The 26138-nt window shown below is 40.4% G+C and overlaps 1 protein-coding gene across 7 annotated transcripts in view; it reads right to left on the bottom strand.

Moving 5' to 3' along the window:
* LOC137375320 (lisH domain-containing protein ARMC9) overlaps positions 1 to 26138 on the bottom strand; it is a 143637-nt gene that overhangs the window by 12562 nt on the left and 104937 nt on the right. For 4 of the 7 annotated variants that reach the window (XM_068042296.1, XM_068042301.1, XM_068042297.1 and 1 more), the window contains 8 exons: positions 25654 to 25728; positions 25462 to 25552; positions 24465 to 24520; positions 23501 to 23674; positions 17568 to 17683; positions 16752 to 16888; positions 15155 to 15275; positions 5457 to 5632 (listed from right to left, as the gene is read on the bottom strand). In XM_068042296.1, coding sequence (XP_067898397.1) covers positions 5457 to 5632; positions 15155 to 15275; positions 16752 to 16888; positions 17568 to 17683; positions 23501 to 23674; positions 24465 to 24520; positions 25462 to 25552; positions 25654 to 25728 — 946 coding nt within the window. Of the gene's footprint in view, positions 1 to 5456; positions 5633 to 13155; positions 13238 to 15154; positions 15276 to 16751; positions 16889 to 17567; positions 17684 to 23500; positions 23675 to 24464; positions 24521 to 25461; positions 25553 to 25653; positions 25729 to 26138 lie in introns of those variants that run through there. The other 3 variants (XR_010975986.1, XM_068042300.1, XM_068042302.1) reach the window with 3 other exon arrangements.

The following is a 26138-nucleotide window of genomic DNA, read 5'->3' as shown; positions in this document are numbered from 1 at the left end:
TTCAATGACCCTGCCTCCAACAGCTTCCGAGGCAGAGAATTCCAAAGTCACACAACACTCAGAAAAAATTTCTCCTCTTCTCTGTCCTAAAAGGTGACCCCTAATTTTAAAATAGCATGCCCTAATTCTGGACTCCCCCACAAGAGGAAACATCCTTTCCACATCCACCTTGTCAAGATCATTCAGGGCCTTATATACTTCAGTCAAGTCTCCCCTCACTCTTCTAAACTCCAGTGAAAACAAGCTCAGTCTGTCCAACCTTTCCTCATAAGACAACCCGCTCATTCCAGGTATCAATCTAGTACACCTATGACATCAATGCATCATTCGACTGTGGTATCAAGGAGCCGTAGCAAAATTGAAGTCAATTGAAGTCCCCTTGGAGTCATACGAAGCAGAAAGGAAGATGGTTGTGGTTGTTGGAGGCCAATCATCTAAGCCCCAGGACATCACTGTAGTAGTTCCTCATCGTAGTGTCCAAGGCCCAACCATCTACAGCTGCTGTATCAATGGCCTTTCCTCCATCATAAGGTCAGAAGTGGGGATGTTCACTGATAAATGCACAGTACCATTCTCAACTCGTCAGCTACTGAAGCAGTCTGTGCCTGCATGTAGCAAGACCTGGACAACATTCAGGCTTGGGCTGATAAGCGGCAAGTAACATTCGCTCCACACAAGTACCTGGCAATGATCATCTCCCCTTGATGTTTAACAGCATTACCATCACTGAGTCCCCCACCACCAATATCCTGAGGGATTACCATTGACCAGAAACTTAACTGGACCAGCCATATAAATAATATGGCTACAAGAGCAGGTCAGAGGGTGGGAATTCTGTGGCAAGTAACCACCTCCTGACTCCCCAAAGCCTGTCCACCATCTACAAGGCACATGTCAGGAGCATGATGAAATACTCTCCACTTGCTTAAACAAGACTCAAGAAGCTCGACACCATCCAGGACAAAGCAGCTCGCTTGATCAGCACCCCATTCACCACCTTAAACATTCACACCCTCCACCACCAACGCACCATGACAGGAGTGTGTACCATTTACAATATGCACTGCAGCAACCTTCCAAGGCTCCTTTGACAGCACCTTCCACACCTGCAACCTCTACCACCTAGAAGGACAAGGGCAGCAGGCGCATGGGAACACCCAAAGACTTGCAGGTTGATAGGTAAATTGGCCATTATAAATTGCCCCTAGTATAGGTAGGTGGTAGGGAAATATAGGGACAGGTGGGGATGTGGTAGGGAAATATAGGGACAGGTGGGGATGTGGTAGGAATATGGAATTAGTGTAGGATTAGTATAAATGGGTGGTTGATGGTCGGCACAGACTCGGTGGGCCGAAGGGCCTGTTTCAGTGCTGTATCTCTAAACTAAACTAAACTAAACTAAACCACCATCTGCAAGCTCCCCTCCAAGCCACACTGTCGCTGGGTCAAAATCTTGGAACTCCTTCCTTAACAGCACTGTGGGTGTACCTACACCAAAGCTGCAACGGCTCCAGGGCAGTTGAGGATGGGCAACAAATGCTGGCCTTGCCAGCAACACTCACATCCCATGAACAAATAAAAGTCCTAGATTATGGCTGGAATCTACAATTTTTTAAACTGAGAGTCATGAATGCTATCAATTGAACCAAGCTGAAACTTAACCCAAAAGTTGCATGAATAATAAATATTGAAAAAAAAGCATTCACAAAACATAAATCTGGCTCACAACTTTTGTAAGTGCATAAATTGAACGAAGAATGTGTTTTTGCAATAAAGAACAATGGCTTCCCCCAATTACTGAATAACATGATTAGGCCATCAAAATGTCATTGAATATGTTTTACTACTGCTGAGGAATGAAAATTGGTCTACAACCAAACTAGTCGAAACAGCCTCTTTGCAATTCAAAATGGTTCAATTAAATTTCCAGTTTAGAAAACAAAGGGTAGTGATTAAAAAAGTAAAAATATACTAAAGCTTTTGGGGATTTGTGCATTCCAACTATATTGCAGATTTTCTGTGGTGCTACATTTCCTCCTCAACACTTCGATTTGCCAATGAAAGCATTAAACAGGAAACAGCAATGTCTTACAAAAAAGTGGGATAGAAGATATGAGTACACACTTTCAAAGCCAATCGTTCATAATACAAAATATCAGAACAATACAAAAATTTGGCAATAAGTAGCATCAAATATTATGTTATCTACAGTTGAGTTGCCTTTGCTACAACAGCAGGAACATTTATTCCAATTGTTTAACTGTAGAGCTTGTTTGTGTGTGTTTTAAGTTTTGTACCTAATCTATCAAATGACTATTTACAATAAAAATAAAAAACTGAACTATCTATATCCACGCTGCATTAATGGTCTTCTAAATAGAAATACTGCAAGGAGAGACAAAAGGATTCCACATATGAATAGTTCAACTAAAATCAAGAATGCACAGCAAATTTACTTGTATGGAAAGCCATACCCCAAAATGATACAGTGCAATAAAATCCATGTCAGCAAAAACAGAGGATCATTGATCTGAAATGAGCTATAAAAAAATAAGGTCTTGCATTTATATAATGGCTTTCATAGTATCAAGAGATTCCAAAGCACTGCACAGCCAATTCAGTATTTTTGAAATGTAGTCACTTGTAAAGGTAGGAAACGTAAAGAAGGAAAGACAGATAACCCTTATTTCTCAAAACACAGTACTATTAAAGAAAGAAATTAGACAGTGTATACATATATGATGTAGTGACAATAACAGAAAGTGGATATGATGTAGTGGCAATAATGGAAACATGGCTTAAAAATGGTTAGTACTGGGCGCTTAATATTCAAGGATACAAAGTGATCAGAAAAGATAGGGAAGGAAAAAAGGGAGGTGGGGTGGCAGTACTGATTAGGGAAGACATTGTAGTGTTGACAAGGAAGGATGTCCTTGAGGGGGCAAAGACAGAATCAATTTGGTTAGAGTTGAGAAGAAAAACAGGTATGATCACATGACTGGGGGTATTCTATAGGCCTCCAAATAGTGAGAGATAAGGGAGCAAATCTGCAGGGAAATCAGAGATATGCAAGAACTATGGAGTGGTGATGTTGGAGGGCTTCAATTATCCAAATATCATTTGGGATAATGTTAGACTAATGGGTAAGGAGATGCAGGAATTTCTGAAATGCGTTCAGGAGAACTTCCTTGACCAGGATGTTCTCGGTCCAACTAGGAAGGAGGCGTTACTGGATCTGGTGTTGGGCAATGAGGTGGACAAGTGGACCAAGTGTCTGTAAAGGAACACTTGAGTTAGAGTGATCATCATATCATAAGGTTTAGATTAATAATAGAGAAGAGCAAGGAACAATCTATAGAACTTCTAAATTGGAAGAGGGCTAACTTCAATGGGATGAGAGGGGATCTAGTTAGGATTAAATGGAACCAAAGACTGACAGGAAAAGTTGTGACAGAACAATGGGTGATCTTTAAGGATGAGATGTTTCAGGTATAGGCTAGGTACATTCCAACAAGGGCGAAAGACCCAAAGCCGGGGCTCCTTGGATGACAAGGCAGATAGAGAATATGATGAAACACCAAAAAAGGGTGTATGATGCATGTCAGGTGAATTCTTCAAGCAAGAACCAAGCCAAACACAATAAAGGTGAGAGCGTAAGTGAAGTGAAAAATATGACTGACAAAGAGAGAGATGAGAATAGAATGGCAGTTCACATAAAAGGGAACCCAAAAATCTTCTACTGGCATGTAAATAGTAAGTGGGTTGTGAGCTGGGTGGGGCCTATTAGGGACAAAGAGGGTGATATTTGCACAGGGCAAGGCTAGAATACTTAATGAGTACTTTGTACCTGTATTTACTAAGGAACATGAATCTAATAAAATAACAGTAGAAGCAGAGATGGTAGAGGTAATGGACAGGGTGAAAATTGATAGGCAGGATGTACTGGAAAGGCTGGCTATGCTTAAAGTGGATAAGTCGCCTGGTCCGGATGCCTTGCATCACAGGTTACTAAAGGAAGTAGGAGTGGAGATAGTGGAAGGGCTTGCCATAATCTTCCAATCTTCCCTGGATACGGGGGAGGTGCCAGAGGATTGGAGACTAGGAAATGTAACACCTCTATTCAAGAAAGGGTGTAAGGACATTCCTAGTCAATACAGACCAGTCAGTTTAACATCAGTGGTGGGTAAGGTTTTAGAAACAATATACTATCAGGAAAAAAAATCAACAGGCACTTGGACAGGTTTGAGTTAATTAAGGACAGCTAGCATGGATTTGTAAAAGGCAGATCCTGCTTGACTAATCCAAATGAATTGTCCGATGAAGTAACAGAGAAGGCTGATGAAGGGAAAGCAATGGGTGTGGTCTATATGAATCTTTATAAAGCGTTTGACAAAGTACCAAATAAAAGGCTGGTTAACAAAATTGAGGCTTCATGGAATGGGAGGGTTAGTGTCAGCTTGAATAGAAAATGGCTTCAGTACAGAAAACAATAAGTGGTAGTAAATGATCGTTTTTCAGACTGGAGGATGGTAGACAGTTGTGTTCCCTAAGGTTCAGTGCTCGGACCACTGCTTTTTTGGTTATAAACAAATGTCTTGGATATTGGAATAGAGAGTAGAATTTCAAAATTTGCCAATGATACCAAACTTGGAAGTGTGGCAGACAGTGAGGATGATACCAATCGACTACAACAGGACATTGATAGGCTAGCGTGAGGTGGGGATGCATTTTGGCAGAAAGGATAGGGAGACGCAATACGTACTTAAACAGCACAGTTGGATTGCTCTAGAGAATTGGCATGGACCCGACGTGCTGAAAGGCCTCCTTCTGTACCGTACTGACTCTGTTACATACGTTATTTTCTAACAGACTGAGTGAGCCCAAAAACCGAGATTTTAAACAGAGCCATTTCACTTGCATCATAGAATACCCGGCCACTAATGTTATTGCTTGCTTGGCAGCAATAGGAAAATGCAACAGAAAAGTATTGCTTGCATCCAAACACCAACAACCTCCCACTGCCAGGTCGGCTATGAACAGAGGAAAGAAAGTAATTGAAAGATATAGAAACTGAAAAGAGGGGGAAAAAACTCAATGAGGAAAAATATAAAGCAGAAAAGGAGAAAGCAAACAGAAACACTTGTGCCAAGGAAAGCAGTAAGTGCACTATGTAACTACTTTCAACCTATCTGAATTTAGACAGAATGACAAGTAAGCTGACGGCTGTCTTCACCTAACACCCTTACATGCATACTTTCCAACAGGCACCACCAGATAGCAATCAGGAACTAGAAACAAGCTGATTTTTTCCCCTCCATAGACGAGGAACATTACAACCCTCTGTAATGCCCTAACTCCTACCATTTTGTAATGCAGTATGTTGCAGAAGCTTTGGGATGGGGAGCAGGGAGACCACATATAAACTTAAGACTTCCTCCCTGCTCTTTATTACTCACTCTGTCTGCTTCTGTTAGAGGACTCTGAAGAACTTGGACGACTTGTCTGTTGAGGACCAGACTGAGAAAACTGAGGGACAATTGTTGGAGTCTTGATCTTTTGTGGACTTGTAGATACATCTGGAGTCCTAGGAATCTTCGGCCTACTATCAAATGCAACTTCGTACTCATTTTGTCTGCAAGGGCAGAAACAACAGAATGGATGAATAAAAGATAGTTGATAGCACATCTCACTTAACACCTGATTATTAAACCACATTTTAATTTTCATGACACAAAGCTAATTCTGCCACTACTGTCAGAAAATGTATTAATGCTGCTCCTTATCTTATATAATAATGGCAAAATTCACCAAATGTCAACTGCTGAGTAACTAAAAAATGCTTGCAATGTAACTGGCTGCTATATGGTGCTATAATTCCACTTCTACCATGATCAGGTAAAGTGTTCATAACTATGCTGTTCACTCTACATACTATCAACTTCAAAAATTGGAAGGAGGAATTTAAAATTCACAATACAAAACCAAAAACCACATGGAATAGTTATCAAACCTATCACCTCAACAAATGTAATAAGGCAATCAAGAAATAGATAACAATTCGGATATTTCCATTATTCTATGAAGATGAAGTTTACATGGAAATTCTTGAACTCATTGACTTTAATTGGAGCATAAAGTGCCAATGTAAGAACCTGCACCCTCTATGCAAAACATTAACTTTATAGCAAAAACACCACATCCATCAAAAAAAAACTAACTCAGCAATCCTATTTAAATATTACTGCACTATTTAAGCATTTTATACAGATCACAGGAGGACTCCATTCTGCTCAGTAAGAACCTCATATTCTTCCCTCAATCATAAACCATTCAACAAACAAACAGATTGAACAAATTCAATCTATTTGTTTATCGCATCCAATATAAGTAGAGATCTTCTATCCTTCCAAAACTTTCAAAAGTTAATGATCAATTGAGATCTTTGGCAAGTTCAATTTCCAAATTCCAGATATTATTTTGAGACCATTACCTGCTTAGAGCATTGTAGATTCGTGATGCTGTTATACAACTGGTTTTGCACTGCTCATTGATCAGGCAAGCAGAGCATTGCTTGCAATGCTGTGTTCACTAGTGTTTAAGGTCCTACATTTTTAATGTTAGTGAGGAATCTGTGAAACAGTTTGTGTTTTCTAACAAAAAAATCTTCAAAAAAGTTCCCAGGTAGTTCAATTTTTTAAAATTAGTATAGCATCTGGTGGAAAACCAAAGCAATGAGAAACTATTTCCTCAGGGTGCAGTACCATCAGTCCAGTGATTTTGCTCCCAAGATAAGTTTTTGCATTGATGCAGATATCAAAAATACAATGCAACTGGAGCATTTTGCAAATGAATCTCAGTTGGCCAGTCTGTAAGCCTCGTTTCTTTTTTGTATTAAGTGGACAAAACGGATGCCAGGGTAAAGACAGTGGAAGATAAAATGGAGACAAGGGAACGCAACCATAAATCTGATGACCACTAACACTGAATTGCAGTTGATTCAGCCTTGACATAACCATGCTAAGGTTGGACAGAGGGCAGAGAGAGAAAAACTGGCAAGGAAGAGGGCTTACCTGATTTCCTTCCTGCTAATTTAAATGGAAGGAAAATAAGGTGGGTCATGAAAGCCTTTCCTCTACCATCTAGAATTTCTTCTTTGTGGTGCATCCAAGCAATGCTTAATGTCCACATTAAAAAACAGACAGAAAGCTGCCCTGCCTAGTTTACACTAATGGATTGTTGACCATAATATTTGGAAATATTTGGAGCTAACCTTTAAAATAGATGCACAGATGAGATAGGAAACATACTTCACTGTAAAAAGAGACATGAAAGCAACATTGTCACGGACTTGCATTTATTTTCTCCTTGGATTAAAAACAGTGTGTGCCTTTAAGACTGTTTGAAAATAGTGTCTTAAAGGCACACACTATTTTTAATCCGAGGAGAAAATAAATACAAGTCCGTGATATCGAGGAGCAAGAAGGTAGTAAGTTAGAGAGTGATGCAGTGGAATTGGCTAGAATTTAGTTGGAAATGGAAAAACGAGCAGGAAGGAGCAATGAAAAAAAACTTAGGCTTCAACAGGAAACAGAAAAAGAAACAGCAATAAGAAAACTTGAAAAAAGGAAAGGGAAAAAAAAGAGAGAGCATTTCGGAGAGAAGAAAGGGAATTTAAATTAAGAGAGCTGGAGCAAAGACAAAAGGGTAGTCTTAACTCCAGGGAAAATTCAGGTCAGGAAGAATCTGAATTCAGCTCAGGACCCAGCGAAAAGCTGTTTAAATTTATACAAACTCTTCCTAAGTTTGAGGAAAGGGACATAGAGGCATTTTTCATATCTTTTGAAAAAAGAGTTACGATCAGGTGAGAAAGATGTCTAGGGGTCCCTTTCAGCCTTCACCTGGTCTAACTGTAACAGGATTTAATTTTAAACACACCGTGTTTTGAGCTCCCCCTTGTTCACCACTTTTCAATTATAAGGTAAAGAAATGAGCACAAATAGGCTTTCTTAGGTTTAAAGAAGAAAAGTGTAATTTATTTAAACTTAAACTCTAATTTGGTTAACGCCTATGGATACACGCCATGCACAACACTAGCATGCATAGGTGATACGCATATGCAAATAGAGACAGAAAAGAGAAGAAAATTAAAGTGGAGAGGTTTGAGGCAATATCTGAAGAGTTTCTTGTTACTGTGCTTCAAGCTCACTGTCGAGTCCTTTGCAGGTAGTTCTTGCTTGTAGGTAATTCTTGCTTTTCGTTGGGGCCCAGTATTCTTCTTAAGCCTTGTTCACTGTAGGAGACTTTTCTCTCTTGGGGTTCATGTGTCTTCAATGGATTCCAAAGCTGTTGAGAGAGAGATGGGAGCAGACAGGCGAAAGATATTCTCAATCCAGGAGCTTTCTTCTCCAATTTAAAACTCTCTGTTCAAAACTCTACAACAGCCAGTTAGTGACTAAACTGGTCTGACCACGTCCGTTCTGTGTATTGGGGGAGCAGGGACTGGTTCCTTTGTTCCAACACTGTCTGCTAATATGCAAAAATGTCTTTCCTTGTGGCAATTCCTTGCAATAGGCCCTTTTTTCTTCCCAGCAACAATTTGAAGTTTAATGTGCCTCATTCTTGGCAGGTGGGGGCCTGCATGACAATAGCCAAGCAGATGAAATGGCCGAAGGAAAGCTGGACGCTGCTTATGCAAAGCAGGGTGGCAGGCAGAGCTCATGAAATTTAAGTCATGCTTTCTGAAGAGGCTTCTGCAGACTATGAGATGGAAAAAAAGCCTATTCTTGCTGCATATGAGTTAGTCCCTAAAGTTTACATAGAAACATAGACATAGAAACATTGGGCCTACTCCTCCATTTAAAAAAAGATCATGGCTGATCGTCTAATTCAGTACCCTGTTCCCACTTTCTCCCCATATCCCTTGATCCCTTTGGCCTTCTGCGGTAGAGAATTCCACAGGTTCATCACCCTCTGAGTGAAAGAATTTCTCATCTCGGTTCTAAATGGCATACCCCGTACCCTGAGACTGTGACCCCTGGTTCTGGACTCCCCAGCCATCGGGAACATCCTCCCTGCATCTAGCCTGTCTAGTCCTGTTAGAATTTGTTAGGTTTCTATGAGATCCCCTCATTCTTCTAAACTCTAGTGACTAGATGCCTAGTCGACTCAATTTCTCCTCATACGTCAATCCTGCCATTCCAGGAATCAACCTAGTAAATCTTCTCGGCACTCCCTCCATGGCAAGAACATCCTTCCTCAGATAAGGAGACCAAAACTGCACACAATATTCCAGATGTGGTCTCACCAAGGCCCTGTATAACTGCAGTAAGACATCCTTGCTCCTGTACTCAAATCCTCTTGCAATGAAGGCCAACATACCATTCGCCTTCCTAACTGCTTGCTGCACCTGAATGCTTACTTTCAGCAACTGATGTACAAGGATACCCAGGTCTCGTTGCACCTCCCCCTTTCCCAATCTATCACCATTTAGATAATAATCTGCCTTTCTGTTTTTACAACCAAAATAGATAACCTAACATTTATCCACATTATACTGCATCTGCCATGTATTTGCCCACTCACCCAACCTGTCCAAATCACATTGGAGCCTCTCTGCATCCTCCTCACAGCTCACATTTCACCCCCCACCCCCCATCACCCAGCTTTGTGTCATCTGCAAACTTGGAAATGTTACATTTAGTTCCCTCACCCAAGTCATTAATATATATTGTGAATAGCTGGGGCCCAAGCACTGATCCCTGCAGTACCCCACTAGTCACTGCCTGCCACTTGGAAAAAGACCCGTTTATTCCTACACTCTGTTTCCTGTCTGTCAACCAATTCTCAATCCATGCCAGTATATTACCCCCAATCCCATGTGCTTTAATTTTGCACACTAACCTCTTATGTGGGACCTTATCGACCTTACCGTCAGAAGTTTCGGAACTTATGGAGATTGGCTGGGCAGACGTATATAGAATTTCAGAGGGTGAAGCAAATTAATTTTGACTGTTGGATCTGGGCATTAAAGATGGAAACCACATGAGAACCTTTGAGAATTGATTCTCTTCGAAGAGTTTAAAAATTCCATTCTTTCAGTAGTGAGAACTCATGTAGATAACCTGAAAGTTTTGAAAGCTTGGCAAGCAGTGGAAATTGCTGACAATTTTGAGCTTGTGAATAAGCCAAAACCTTTTGTCCATCACCCTCATAAACCCGAGAAAGATAGAAAGTGGGAGAGTGAAAGGAAGGCAAGTAGTCGGGGACAAGAAGGAACAGCTGGGAATGCCCCAGGATCACCTCCTCAGGCCAGAAAGGAAGGTGCTGAGGATAAAAGTGAGGTTTTCAAGCTGAAGTGTTATTATTGTCACAAAATAGGTCTCCTTCGTTCAGAATGCTGGTAAATGAGAGGTAAACCCACAGGACTTGTTGGGGTATGCAAAGCTAACGCAGAGGAAAAGACTCCGAATGAAAGTATAGCAGACCAGGCTATAGCTTTAATGGCAGCTGTAAAACCAGACACAAAAACTAAAGTGAGTGTAGAGGTTAAGAATAAGACTCCCGAAAGTTATGATGAATTTTTGTCAAAGGGGAAAGTAACTCCATATCCTTTAAGTGAGACAGGAAAACCTGCCATTATACTCCGGGATACAGGAGCGACTGAAACCCTCTTGCTGGGGAAAGATATAATGTTTCCACCAGAGAATGCCTTGAACGCTAAAGTTTTGGTTTTGAATTGGCGGGGAGTATATACCCATACCTTTATATAACGTACGCCTAGAGAGTGACTTAATATCTAGGATGGTAACTGTAGGAGCTGTCCACAGTTTGCCAGTAGAGGAAATTGATCTACTCCTAGTAAATGATTTGGCCGGATCAAAAGTATCAGTTTCTCCTATAATTACAGAGGAACCAAATGAAGTTAGGGAAACGGAGCAACTACAGGAACAAGCTCCAGCAATATTTCTAGTGTGTGTAGTCACCCGAGCAATGGCTAAACAGGATCTGTTGTCGGAGGTAAAAGTGGCAGATAGCCAACTATCTGAAACCTTATTTGGGGATTTAGATAATCCAAATGAGACATTCAACAGCAAGCTGATCCAGAGATATACCAAATGGCACAAACGGCTGTGTCAGAAGCTGAGGCAAAAGGAGTTCCAGAAGGCTATTATATGGCAAACGGAGTTTTGAGGAGGAAATGGAGACCGCCTCATCGACCTGAAGACGAAGACTGGATGGTTGTTGAACAGATAGTGGTACCACCTAAATATCGCCAGGGATTATTAAGGTTAGCACATGACATTCCTTTTACAGGATATAGGGGAATTTGGAAGCCCAAATCACACATAAGCCAACATTATAACTGGCCAGGTCTTACAAAGGATGTGAGACAATTTTGTGGGACATTCCATACATACCAAATGGTGGGAAAACTGCCACCTATCATAAAACCGGCACCACTAGTTCCCATACCAGTGATTGAGGAACCACTTAGCAGGGTATTGATAGACAGTGTAGGAGCCTTGCCAAATACAAAAGCGGGACATCAAGACATACCATCATGGATATGGCTACTCGAGTTCCAGAGGCCATTCCTTTGAAGACAATTACTAATAAAATAGTAGTAGAAAAGTTAACCCAGTTCTTTATGAGATATGGGTTACCACTTGAAGTTCAAACGGATCAAGGTTCTAATTTCATGTCTAAGATATTTCAAGAAGTCATGGGCAATTTGGGCACTAGACAGTTGAAATCTTCAGCATATCACCCACAGTCACGGGAACTTTAGAGAGATACCACCAAACTCTCAAAAGAATTCTTAGAACATACTGTCACAAATATCCACATGACTGGGATAAAGGATTAGACTTCCTTTTATTTGCCGAATTAGTCTACAGGCTTCAGTCCTTTCGAATTGGTTTACGGACATAAAGTAAGAAGTCCTCTAAAACTCACAAAAAACAGATTCTTGGAACAAAGGAATGAATCTTTGATACTGGACTATGTAGCTTTGTTCCGGGAAAGGCTCACGAAAGCTTGCGGTGTGGCTTAGGAACACCTTAAAGCATCCAATGTCAATATGAAAAAATGGGCAGACAAGAATGCAAAAACCTGTAATTTTCAACCAGGGGATGAAGTATTGGTGTTGTTACCTTTACAGGGGGAACCATTAAAAGCACGGTTCAGTGGCCCATATAGAGTGATCAAAAGAGTGGGTAAGGTAGATTACTTGATTGACACCTCTGATTGCCAGCAGAAGACCCGGTTGTGTCACATCAATATGTTAAAGCAATATTACCGCAGGGAGGAGGATAAGACAGTACATGTTTGTCAGGTAATGGGGACTGTTGAGAAGGAAAAGGATAGAGAGGATGAGGCAGAAAGAGGCCTAGACAATTCTCAGATTGAACCTCCAAATATCAGATTAGCGAATCAAGAATGGTGAGGAAAATTGGACAAAACAACGTGAAGACCTAACCAGGCTTTTCACAACGTTTCAAAGAGTCTGTAGGGATAAGCCGGGATGTACAACCTTAGCCACACATGATGTGGATATAGAGGGAACCGTTCCTTTAAAACAACATCCTTACCGCTTAAGTCTGGACAAACAGACCCACGTAAAAGCAGAGATCCAGTACATGCTGGAAAACAATTTGATAAAACCTAGTCAAAACAGCTGGAGTTCACCAATAGTTCTAGTACCTAAACTTGACGGGTCAACCCGATTTTGTATAGACTACAAAATATGGTAACGAAGGCAGACTCCTACCCAATTCCGCGTTTAGAAGACTGTATTGACAGAGTAGGCAGTGCTAGGTTTCTTACCAAGTTTGACTTGTTAAAGGGATACTGATAAGTTCCTTTGGCTCCTTGAGCCAAAGGAACTTATCAGCTTGTGTAACACCTGACAGTCTTTATCAGTGCCGGATGATGCCATTCGGGCTAAAAAATGCCCCAGCCACTTTTCAAAGATTAATGAATCAGGTGGTAGCCAGTGTTCCCAACAGTGTAGTGTATCTTGATGATGTACTAATATAGAGTAACACTTGGCAAGCACACTTAAACCAGCTAAAAATTCTGTTTAAATAACTACAAGCAGTGGACTTAGTGATAAATCTAGAAAAATGCAAATTCAGAAAAGCAAGAGTAACTTACCTCGGACACGTCTTGGGGCATAGACAGGTCTTGCCAAAAATGGCAAAGGCACAAGCCTTAGTAGAGTTCCCTATCCCTAAATCTAAACAGGAAAAAAATGAGGTTTTTAGGGATGTTCCGTTTTTAAATCGGAAATTTGTACGGAATTTTAGTACTGTGGCTGCTCCATTAACCGATTTGCTACAAAAAAAGAACAAAGTAGTATGGTCAGATGAATGCCAGGCAGCTTTTGAAAAGCTAAAGGCAATCTTAACTAATGAACCAGTGGCTGCTCCAAATTTTGCTAAACCCTTGAAAATAGCGATCAATGCCAGCGACCTGGGAGTTGGTGCAGTCCTATTGCAGGATGATGAATCAGACATGGAGAAGCCAGTAGGGTACTTTTCAAGAAAACTAAATTGCTATCAAAAAAGTATTCCACTGTGGAAAAAGAAACATTAGGACTTTTGCTGGCTTTCAAACATTTCGAAGTATATGTCTGCCAAGACTATAAAGAAATACTAATATACACTGACCATAACCCATTAACGTTTGTGGAAAAATTAAAAAAATGAAATGTTAGAATATTTAAATGGAGTTTGTTGTTACAGCCTTATCATTTGAAAATTATATATATTTCAGGGAAAAACAAGGTTATTGCCAACGCTAAGTCACTAATTTAACTATGTTAAGTTATATGGATGACGATGATATAAAGAAAATGCTGTAAATTATCAGTACAGTGAATGGTGCATGAATGTGGAAAATGTTAGTGTTTTTTCCAAGTTTCTTTTTTTTTTGCATTGTAGTGAAATGCATTTTAAGAATGGCATTTCATTTCGCCAAGGGCGGAGGTGTGACGGACTTGTATTTATTTTCTCCTCGAATTAAAAACAGTGTGTGCCTTTAAGACTCTGCTTGAAAACAGTGTGCCTTTAAGATTGAGCACAGGGTGCCAGCTGTACCTGTCCCTCAGTCACAGCAGGAGAGAGAGGTCACATGGTATAATGTTTCCACTTAACTGTGGAAAAAGCAGCTGAACTAGTTTTTGAGACCCTGTCCAGCGAGGCATGCTACTGAAGAAAAGAGCGGTCTATTCTCTCAGTAGAAATTCTGCAAAGAACTACAGGCTAAGTTAATTGCCTAATGAGAAAAAAAACCTTTTTTTTTTAATGACACCATTTGTATTGTTGAAGGTAGCCAAACTCCTTTTCCTTACTTCCAAGTCAGGAAGTATTTGCTTCAAGATTGAATCTCTCTTGACTGATTGTATTTTCTGGAATTCACCAGTGGGTCTTGATGCCTGCTGCAGTCGAAGTGTTTTGAATGCCTATCTATTGAAGGACTATTTCATCAAATCTGTGTGAAGACTTCACGAAGCATTTGATTATTTTCACATTAGAATACCTCACCCATCAGGAATGTAACCACAAAGACTTACTTATTTGTTTATCCTAAAGAAACAGCTAATTGTAAAAAAACACCACTTTTAAAACCGGTTAACTGTTAGTTTTGAATGTGTGTGTGTGCATGGGGGAGTTAGGTTAAAATAAGAAGTTATAAGGTCTTTAGACATAGGTTTATCTTAATTGTGTTTAAGATTTAGTTTTTTTAATAAATAGTTAATTTGCTCTTGTCTAAAGATACCTGGTTTGGTCTGTTTTATTCTGGGGGTTACTAGAGGGTTTAATTTGGCTGTTTGCCAGTTGGGTGGGAAAGCTTTAATAATATGCTGCAAACTGTGGTGTGATGCGACTGAATTGACAGTGCGTTGCTCCCGCCTCGGTCGTAACATATATTAATACATTAGTATTAATGCAGTGTTCAGTGCATGTTGTTAAAATGTGATCATGACTGTAATATTAGTGGAATGATTAACTTCCTACAAAAGACACAGATGAAATGAGCAATGATGGATGAAAATACAAATGTTTGTATTTTTTACACAGACTATGACAAAAAATTCATGAAGACTTCTCTTGTACTTTTGTGTATTTTAGTATTTGCATTGTCTCCTCACCTGATAGACTGCCTATTCAATTTGTCAAACGACCTGATACCAAACAAACTTGTAGCTGCTGAGAGATCCTGATCAAAATCACCAACTGGGGAACCCAACTGTGATGTACTGCGATCAAAATCTGCAGAAAAAATACAATCAAAACATTTCCATTAATAAATTAATAATTTGAATAGTTTAGTCCTAGTAAAAACTCTGTACAATTTTGGGCATCCTAATTGCAAAATTTATGTACTGAGGGAATTCATGGAACAGCATAAAGAACACTAATAAATGAGTGGGCTGTTGGGAGGACATAAACATCATTTGTACAGTGCAGCTTGTGTGGATTGAAAAATGTTGGTAAGAAATTTCAGATTTTTGTTGTCTTGGATGATTAGTCCATCAGTCATTGCCTATTCAGATTGAAAAAAAGACCTTGGTTTAACATCTCATCCCTCTCTGTTTCCTGGTGTTAATTATGAGTCCATTTGGGCTTATCATCTGCAAACATAGTGGTCGGAATTTCATGCTTGGTGTCTTCCTGAATGCACCTTCTCCACTTTGAGTGGTCGAGGAACAGGGACTCCCATGAGTCGGTGGGGATGTGTATTTCTTCAGGGATGCCTTGAGAATGTCCCTAATGCATTTCCTCTGTGCTCCTGGGAGTCTTTTGCCATAGAGAAGCTCAGCGTAGAGCAGATGCTTCGGGAGCATGGTGTCAGGCATATATGTGGCATGGCCCGCCTAACGAAGCTGATTTTCGGTGATTAGCACCTCGATGCTGGGAATGTTGGCTTGGGACAGGAATGCTGACATTAGACCGGCTATCTGCCGATGAACGTGAAGGATTTTGCGGAGACAGCGTTGGTGGTATTTCGCCAGTGCCTTGAGGTGCCTGCTGTAGATTGTCTAAGTCTCCTAGGCATATAGGATTGCAGCGACCACAGTTGCCCAGTACACCATGACATTAGTCCCAGGTTTGAGTGGGAGGAAGAAGCAAACACTGTGCTATCTGAAGACACTGGCATCTTTGAAAATTGTTTTTTGTGATGTGTGTATATCATACTCCGACATCACCATCACAAACTATTTGATGATTCCTCCAAGGGGTTCCCTCTACTGACAGATGAATGCTGGGCACTGATACACAATAGGTGGCCCTTGGGAACAGTATTCAATGAGGGGAAGTGATGTTAAATACAGCAGAGGCCATATTTCCCTCATTTAAATTTAATTTGCATGTATCTGCCCACATGTAAGAAGGTGCACTTTAACCCATCCAGTACAGCCATGGGGAAATTGGAGCAGATAGGGATGTGCTGGAACATGTCCCTGAACAGGTTTATGCCCCTGATCCCCCAAAAATCAGCTTGGGGGAGGTGCCGAAATTTAGCCCATCTTATTTTTTCAAAATAATATTGTACAATGTAATGATTTTGTATACTTTAATATATGCTTCAACCAGCACATTACTGAAAGATTTAGGAAAGGAATTGCAAAATATGCATGTACAAGTTGCAGTTAATAGAAATCAGCAAATCATTTGGCATTAAGTAAAAAACATTTCCTTAGTTTCTTGGAATTTTTAAACAATCAATTTAGTTTTTCAACTTACTGACTGGAGAAGCACCAAACTCAGAAACACTTGTTCTGCTCCCACTTCGAGTAGGTGGCCGAGTGCTTTGCCGTGAATAGAAGTTGCTTTCTGTGCTGGAACTTCTATTTTCATGTTTATCTACAGCAGTTCCCAACCTACAAGGCATATAAGTCAAAATCTTGATAGATGCTGTGCAGAACAAATACATCTGGCTAACTAAATGAGTAGAAAAACTGTACTCAATAAAAACATCTTAAAAACTCAAGATTAATGCAAAATACACAATTCTTCCATTCATAAATAGTGAAGGCACTACACATTTTGTAACAAGTTATATTTCAATTTCTTTTTATAAATTTCTGCATTCTCCTTCTTTGGTTTGCTTTTCTATTTCTTTCCTTCCGGAACAGATAGCTTTAAAATGGATACTTCATCATTAATTGTTTCAGCCATAGTTTGGAATTATATCAATAATCATGTACTGTAAATAAAATGATGCATCACTGAAAGTTATTTATTCTGTACCTGATGTGGCTACAAGTTTTCAATTCACATAAACAATAAATAGCAATCTGCATTGTGATGTTTCACTTCTTATGGTACTGCACCATTCCAAGGATCTAAAAACTCAAACTGCTAAGTATTGCAGACAATAATTGCAGGTATGTATTCTAAATTAAAACTGTCAACATAGTACAATTTATATTATACATTATGAATGATAAAGCTCTGAATGTATAATTTTCCGCCAAATAATCCGGTCATTAAAGAAAATGAAATATTAGCTCTTTTAATACTTGCTTTGCTAAATTCAGTGTTTTTCAGATTACTTACGGTGTATAACCCATTCTGTGCATGCTAGGCGTAACTGGTCGCCGCAGAGGTTCATCAACGCTTTCATTCAAAAGTGGTATCGCCTTTCTTCTGGCCTTCATTGTGTTTGTCATTATCTGTCAAATGATAGAAAACCCACTGTAAAAATGTCTGAAAGTGCACATTTTTCATATTACTAAATTATGATAAATGGCAAAGCTCATGACATCTGTTTGGAAGGGCACACGCAATATGTTCTCAACTACAGACAAGAAGCCAGGAGGACTTCTATATTTACAATGAAAGCCCATCCAGTGATCTGCACATTTAGAAGGCCGTATGTATTACCCCAAAAGATTTTATTCATCAGTGACACAATTTTATCAACAGAATCCTTATATTCTTTCTGATATGTAATATATTTCAGATAAAAAATTTAAAAAAGGCTTACATTTGTAAATTAAAGTTAATAGCAGCTGTTAGTATTAATCAGCTAAAAGTACTTTTACAACATAATTTTTTTGGCATGCAACTGTATTTTAGGTGTCGATAGAGGCAAAAAAAGGCTGTGGCAAGGGTGCAATCTTGGCAAAAAGGTGCAGAAGAGTTTTCTATTGCTTTGTTACTAAATTACATTCTCTTATACCTTAATATATTTGTACAGTGGAATCCACATCTTTCATCAAAGCAGCCTAAGAATATGACTATTTGAATCCTATTTTTTCTGTTTGTGGCATTAACTGTTCAATGGACAATTGTAGGAATTTCAATGAAATATCCAGCCTGACAGTAACATATTTAGTCCTATTTCAACTCAGCTTAATATAATTACTTTTTTCCTTTAATAATTTAGTTTTTTCAATTCTGATAAATCTTTGCTGTAGAATACACACAATTAACAAGCCTCTTTCATAGTGCAGTGAGCAAATATACTGGTGATGTGGCGGTGAGCCATACAGACCAGGAAGCTCCAAGATGCAATCTCTGGTTTCCGCTGAGTCGGTCAATTTTTGCTGGCGTGGCAACAGGTGTTCTACAATTGCTCTTACCATCCCCTGGCTGGGAGAAGTGTGTGGGTGGGGGGGGGGGGGGGGGGGTGTGCAGAACCAACCAGGGTTTCCACTCCTGATCACTAGTTTTTCAAAATTTGTTCTCGACATGGATATGAAGATGGTAGTCAGCATTAATTACCATCCCTAACTGCCCAGAGCAAGTGGCAATAGAAATCCCTTCAACTGCCACAGTCTTTATGATAGTCACCATGCAGACTAGGGTTACTCACAATCCAATAAAAAAGGGTAACCAATTATAAAGTTGGTATCCAGTAATGACTTTGCCCTGATTTATGATCCTGAAAAGTGCAGCCACTTCCACTCAACGAGATGGAGTCAGGACTACTTTCTTGGAATCCACTGGGTCATATCAATGAACAGTCAGCCACCAGCATCTTGCACTGTTCCCAAAAAGTTCCCAGTCAACACTGACTATTAATTATCCATGTGGGACTAAGACTACATTTCATCATAAGTACTAACAAAAGATGGAAATTCTGGAAAGATAATTGGACTTTGTTTAGAGGTGCTGCTCAATGAAAAATTACCATCCAACGACATAATATCCCAAATAAGGAAGGTTATAAACATTTTTGTGGCACCATTTATAAAATTGCAAGATCCACATTCCCTCATGGCAATTGTCTCGTACACAATGCGCCCAGACAAAGACTGCATTGCAATATTGAAACTGAACAAGGAATCTGGGGACTCAGATAGACCACTTGTTTTAATCACTTGCTGGTCCTCAACAAGCCTCTTGAGAAGAGACTTCACAGACAGACTTTAATTGCTTGAAACAGATAAGCTGGAGCTTCATCCATTGCCTGGGTGTTGCTCAGCATCCACTTGCACAAACCTGACCATTTGAGTCAACCAACATCATTGTCAGTCAAGAGCCCACTGCAACAAAGTTTTTGAATGAAGAGTACATGATGTGTTGAAATGCCCTGGACCAGGAGCCTCAGCAGCCTTCAAACCATCAGAATTCAACTCTGTGCCATGTAATATGAAAACTGCTATTGCAAATGGTTATGACAACATACACCCTGAACATCTGAAAAAGCTTGGTTCACAAGCTTGTAATTGGCTCTTTTATTCATGCTTGTTGTTTTTGAACGACAGATTTCAGAGAATGGTGTCAAGCTAAGATCACTAGCCTATTTAAACTAGACAGGGACCACAGTCAGTCGCAGCTGCAAACCAATCTTCCTCCTGAGCGTTTACTATAGGATGTTTGAATGACTGGTCCTTCAGTGTATAACTTCAGTGGTCAGTGCTCTATCCCAGAAAGCCAGGCAGTGAAGGATAGAACTGGAGCCTAATCTTTACACATTTTTATAATTTTTTTTTCCAAAGAGATACACATTATAAACGTGCACCTCCTAACCCAGCAACCACAGTTTTTGCCTGCTCCTAAGTAGAGTAAAAGTGAAACCCCAGTTAATGCCCACCATCTGAACATAATTACTATACAATCAACAGCTAACAATGTGCTCAGCCCAGATAAAGTGGTTTCAGTAATGGCACAGCATTTGTGACCAATCGCAAATTGGTGGCCTTAGCCACCTTTATTAAAAATGGCTTTCAGAAAAACCTTAAGAATGGTGCTGTGTTCCTTGACCTAACAGCGGCACACGATACGGTCTAGCATACTGATCTTCAGGTGAAAATACTGAGAATCACCATTCAGCTTGGTGAATTGCTGCTACAGGTGTGACATTTCAGGGTACACATGGCTGCCCACATCAGTTCTTGAAGATACCACGTCAATGGTCAGTTCTAACACTACACCTTATTAATCTGAATTTAAATGACCAGATTGTGGCAACTCACCTATGCTGATAATAGTGGGCTGAATTTTATGTGCTCGCCTCCACGAAAAAAACAGCAGCCCTCGCCACGGAGCCGCCGCAATCTTCCATGCGGCGGCTCATTTAAATAGCCGGGGCAGGCCACCACACCCCCCCCCCACCCCGATCATGTGGAGGGAGCGGGCTGTCTGTCCCCAGCAATGGCGTCAGCTGCCTGTGCGCGGGCACTTACGCCATTTTTAAACGGCTGTCAGCCCTACCTGGAAATTTAAATATTTAAAGGTGAAGTGAATAATAAATGAATAAATACATTTCTTTTGCCCCTCTCCATCCCCCAATAACAATTCAATTATTTGCCCTCCTTCCACCCCCCAAAACACCTTTACAATCTGACCTTCACTGAACATTCAACTCCAACCCTTCCCACCATCCCCTACACCCATGACGTTATAAAGACCCCATTCCCCCCGCCCCACACTGATAAACGTACCTCCTCCCCCCTCCCCACCAGTGTGGCACCTCGTTTCCCCAGACAGGGATACGAAGGCACGGGAGTGCTAGCCACCAGGCCAAAGATCGCAGCAGGACATCAGGCGGCAACGTGAGTTTTATTTATTCATTCATTTTAATTTATTTAAATATTCAAATTGGGGTCCCATCGCCGAGTGGCAGGGGGTCCGCCACGAGGCCTCGCTGCCACCGGTAATATCAGGACGAGCCCTCCCAGCGTTGGGGTGTGTGGTGACCCTCTCCAGGAGGCATCTTCAGGCTCCCCCTGCCACAGAACCCGACGCTTGGGGGAAGAATAAAATCCTGCGCAAGCTCGTGACTTTTCCTTGCTAGAAACCACATTCACTCAGTAGTGCCTGAAATAGCACCTTCAACCCAGTATGACAAAGACTGGCTCCACTGTGTTTCACCTGCAAAATGTTAGTGCCTAGGTGAACTCAGTAGCCTTTTAAATGATCAACTCATCAAACAAGATGCTCACCCAGTCTAATTAGGTATCACACTTAACGAGTGGAATTTGTAATGAAGGGATACTCAGCCTTTACAACCTAGTATTTTTTGGCAAAATTAAATGTTGGGAGTGTTTTTTAAATTACATTTTAAATCATGCTTTCCAACTTTTCTTGACATTATGCAGCAGGCACACAGAATGTAATAGAAAGCAAGCTATAGGTAAAGAGTAGTAAAGATAAAGGCAAATACTTGTACCAGATGATACCAATTGACTGCAACAGGACATAGATAGGCGAGCAGAATGGGTAGACAAGTGGCAGATGGAATTTAATACAGAGAAGTGTGAGTTACGAATATACGAATTAGGAGCAGGAATAGGCCACTTGGCCCCTCGAGCCTGCCTCGCCATTCAATATGTTCATGACTGAACTGATTATTCCACATTTCCACCTACCCCCAAAAACTTTTCACCCACTTGCTTATCAAGAATCTATCTACCTCTGCCTTAAAAATATTCAAAGACTCTGCTTCCACTGCCTTTTGAGGCACAGAATTCCAAAGACTCTCGACCCTCTGAGGGAAATAATTTCTCCATCTCTGTATTAAATGGGTGACACCTTACTTTTAAACAGTGACCCCCTAGTTCTAGATTCTCCCACAGGGGAAACATCCTTTCCACATCCACCCTGTCAAGACTCCTTAGGATTGGTGCATTTTGGCAGAGGGGATAGGGAGAGGCAATATAGACTAAATGGCACAGTTCTAAAGAGTGTGCAGGGACCTGGGGGGTTCATGTGCACAGATCTTTGAAGGTGGCAGGACATAGTGAGAGTAGTTAGAAAAGCATATGGGATCTTATGTTTCATAGATATATTGAGTACAAAAGCAGAGAACTTATGCTGAACCTTTATAAAGCTCTGGTTAGGTCAGTATTACGTCCAGTTCTGGTCACCGCACTTTAGGAATGATGTGAGGGCCCCTGAGAGGGTGCAGAGGAGATTTACCAGAATGGTTCCAGAAATGAGGGGTTTTAGTTGCAAGGTTAGGTTGGAAAAGCTGGTTGAGGTTATTCTCATTCGAGCAAAGGAGATTGAGGGGAGATTTGATAGAGGCGCACAAGATTATGACAGGTTTAGATAGGGTAGATAAAGAAAAGCTGTTCCCATTAGTTGATGGTACAAGGAATAGTGGATACAGATTTAAGGTTTTGGATGATGGATACAGGGGGGGATGTGAGGAAGAACTTTTTTTTTTCACACAGCAAGTGGTAATGACCTGGAACTTGCTGCCTGCACGGATGGTGGAAGTGGAGACAATGAATGATTTCAAAAGGAAATTGGATGGGCACTTGAGGGAAATAAACTTGCACGGCTACAGGGACAGGGTGGGGGAATGGAACTGATTGGACACGCTAGAGAGGTGGTATGGACTTGATGGGTCGAAGGGCCTCCTTCTGTGCAATTATGACTCTTATTGTGACTCCATGGTATTGGAACATTATATAAAGCCAAGTGGGCAGGTTACAAAGAAGGCACGACATAATGTAAACAAGGCAATAAATATAAATTAAATAGACCACATTCTTAATCAACATACAATAACAAATATGGACAATTCCCAGAGAATTAAAAAAAGGAGACAATAATTGCTCCATAGTACCAAACCCCCTCCCATTGCATGTCAGAGATGATGTTTGGCCATAACCAAGGGTCATATATCCCCCAGGATACATGAACTCTGGCTCCATATCCCTTTCAGATGCTACAAAGCAGGTCTACACGTGAGAATTTGACCACATACCATTTCAAATCAATCTGCTCCTTGAAACATGTTCTGTGTGATAAAGTGAAGGTGACCCCTTGAATTTTCAGTGCAATTTTATTAAGTGTTTCACTATTGATGATGTAGTGGAGATTATACAGCAAATAAAGTCAGGTCAGAAAGTAGAAACTTGGATAACGAGCACAGTGCCATGGCCTTCAACCAAAGCATCTATTTTATGGAAGTGCTCTCCCAGCAATAATGCCCTAAATGTCCGCCTTCTGCTTGAATAGTCCATCTTTGCTAAACAGTTAGGAGTGAAATTGTAATTGCTTTTATTAACTTCTAAGGAAATAACCTCTACCTTAGATATTTCACAATACTCTTCAGCATTCAACTTAGTGTTTCCAGATGTCTGATAATGAACACCCACCCCTAGATACTCAGCTGTCAGTAGTTTTTCTCCTGATAACTCGCCAGGCTGAGGTTTTAATATTTCAGCCTTGTCCAGGTCAGCTTCCATTGCATCCTGGTCACCCTGTTATTGAGATTTTAATAAATTACTAAAGCAAAAAACTTACAATACAAAAACCATGTTGTTCATATTTTCTTGCTTCTGTATTTATTATACCAGTTGAAAGATGTGCAGCTTTTAAAAGGTTAAAACAAAGAAATGCAGTTTAATATTGTAAGTGCCAAAGTGCCTCTAGCCTATCATCCTGAACTAATGACTGTAAACAGAAACAAAATCACATACGTGTGGAATTTGTCCACCTAAAAATAGGAAATCTTTTGCAAATTTCTTTTAAGGTTCGCATTAAATACGAGGATAAATTCAAACAGATGAGCCAAACTAATTGTACTTTTAATTCCGTCATTATAAAACATAAAAAAACTACAGCACTCCTCAGTCCAAATGACAGAACTGGGTTAATAGGTAGTTTTCACTGATATATAAACTACAAAATTCTGTGTGCATTGGTCATTATGGAATTTTCTACGTTAAAGCAAAAATCAATGCCAGGCTTTGTCTGCACTGGTCAGAACTGCCAATATCTTTAATATAAGCCAACTTTGATCTAACTGTAGACCCTATGGATAAAAAACTGCATTCAAAATGGCAGGGAAAAATCTCGAGCCTGCCTCTTCTAGTCCTGTATATCGTGCTAGGTTTAAAAAGAAATATTACAATATAAGCTTTTTCAAAGGTCATATACACATTATCAAAAAGGACATCCAGCGCTGCGGAGAATATTTTATGAGTAACTGCGAAAAATTAAGTGGACAATGTTTTTACTTTTACCAATTCCTTGAAAATTTATACTTACTTCATCATCATCTTCTTCCTCTTCATCATCAGAATCTGATTCTTCAAGCATCTCCTCTGTCAGATGTGCATTTAAAAGTTATAGCCATATGTCATTTTGAGAAACTGAATTGAATAGTCTGCCAATTTACAGAAACTTTGAAAATTAATTAGGAGCATGTATTTACATGCTGTGTTTAATACAGTAATATATAAAACATATAACATGGGCAGGATTTACCCCCCCGGCGGTGGGAAACAGGAGATGTGGACTGTTCATGGGACCCAAACCCGCCTCTGGGGGAAAAAGTCACTCTGATTTTCACAGAGGCATCCTCTTAATTGGCATGGCGACAGGCTCTAAAAAATGGAGGGCCAATCAGGGCTTTCCAGTTTGAAAGGAGCAGCAGCCTGCAATGGATGGTAAGAAACTGAGAGGGTGTTTCAACATGGAGGTGCCCTCTCGCCAACATTCTTAGAAGTTTAACTATAAAAAAAAACATACATCAGCGAAGCCACCACCTGTGTGACAGGTGAGGAGGGAATCCCTCTACAGGGTAGCCTTTGGCTGAACCCGCACCCAGGCAGGCCAGGAGGGCCTCTCAGCCTGCCTAGAGCACTGGTCGCAAACTCCACCCCGCCACCGGGTGCCCGTCTCCAAGCAGTTAAACTGCTCTCTGTTGGATTGGAAACTGCAGGCTGACTGAAAAATCCCAGTCGTCCTTCTTTAACTGTGGTTAACAAGGCTTTTAATGAGCCTAATTGGCTACATGCCTTGTGGGGGTGGGTAGCCCTGCCTGCCCTGAACCTGCCTCGGCAAAAATGGCCGGCGCCGGCAATGGGGTCGGGAAACCGGCACACTGGCCGGCATTTTCGGGCCCCGTCCATCGTTGTTCCTGCCCTTCGGCGGGGCCCAAAAATTCAGCCCTACGTGTATATATGCTATTGGTTACTATCTTTAGATCACTAAGAGCATTGAGAAAACATCTTCACCTGCATGGCTTCTTTTGTACACTAACCTGAATTGAGCTGCTTTATAATAAACTCAAGCTGTCGGTTCATCTCAGTATTCCCTTCTTTAATAAAGCACCGAAGAATTTCTTCCATGCCCTTTAAGTGTCAGACAATTTGCAAAATGAAACTAAGTCAAAGGAACCATCAGAAAATGAAGATTTTTTTCTTCTCCCCACCCCCTCCACACCCATACTTACCATTGCTTTTGCCTCCTCGCGTATTGAAGGGATGGCAAGGATGCTGTATAAAGCTCCATTAACATATGGCCTTATCTGAAAGAAGCAGCTGGCGTTAGTTAATTTGTACTTGGTAACAATAATGAAGAGAATTTTATTATCTCAGAACTAATTGATTATTTCATGGATCTGTTAGAAATATCCATTTGTTTTAAAATCAAAAACAGATTTATGTAGAAAACCGGAAAAGGAATCTAACTTTAATTGGTAAATACTGCAGTATTTTCCTCTACAACTCACTCTCTTTATCCCCCATTTCTCACTCTCAGACACAAGTTTTTGTCCCCAACAGGGTTATGAAAGCATGAACTGCTTTAACACAAGTGGCTGTAATAAAATATTGAAAATAGAATTTGATAAATATTTGAAAAGCAAGAATATAAAAGGATACAAAGAAAGAGCAGGAAAATAGTTTATTGTGCACAGGGCTGGTGCCAGCACAAATG

This window comes from Heterodontus francisci, chromosome 11 (assembly GCF_036365525.1).
Source record: "Heterodontus francisci isolate sHetFra1 chromosome 11, sHetFra1.hap1, whole genome shotgun sequence".
Taxonomy (NCBI): domain Eukaryota; kingdom Metazoa; phylum Chordata; class Chondrichthyes; order Heterodontiformes; family Heterodontidae; genus Heterodontus; species Heterodontus francisci.
Note: the sequence above shows the minus strand (reverse complement) of the source record. Positions and strands in the feature narration are given on the sequence as shown.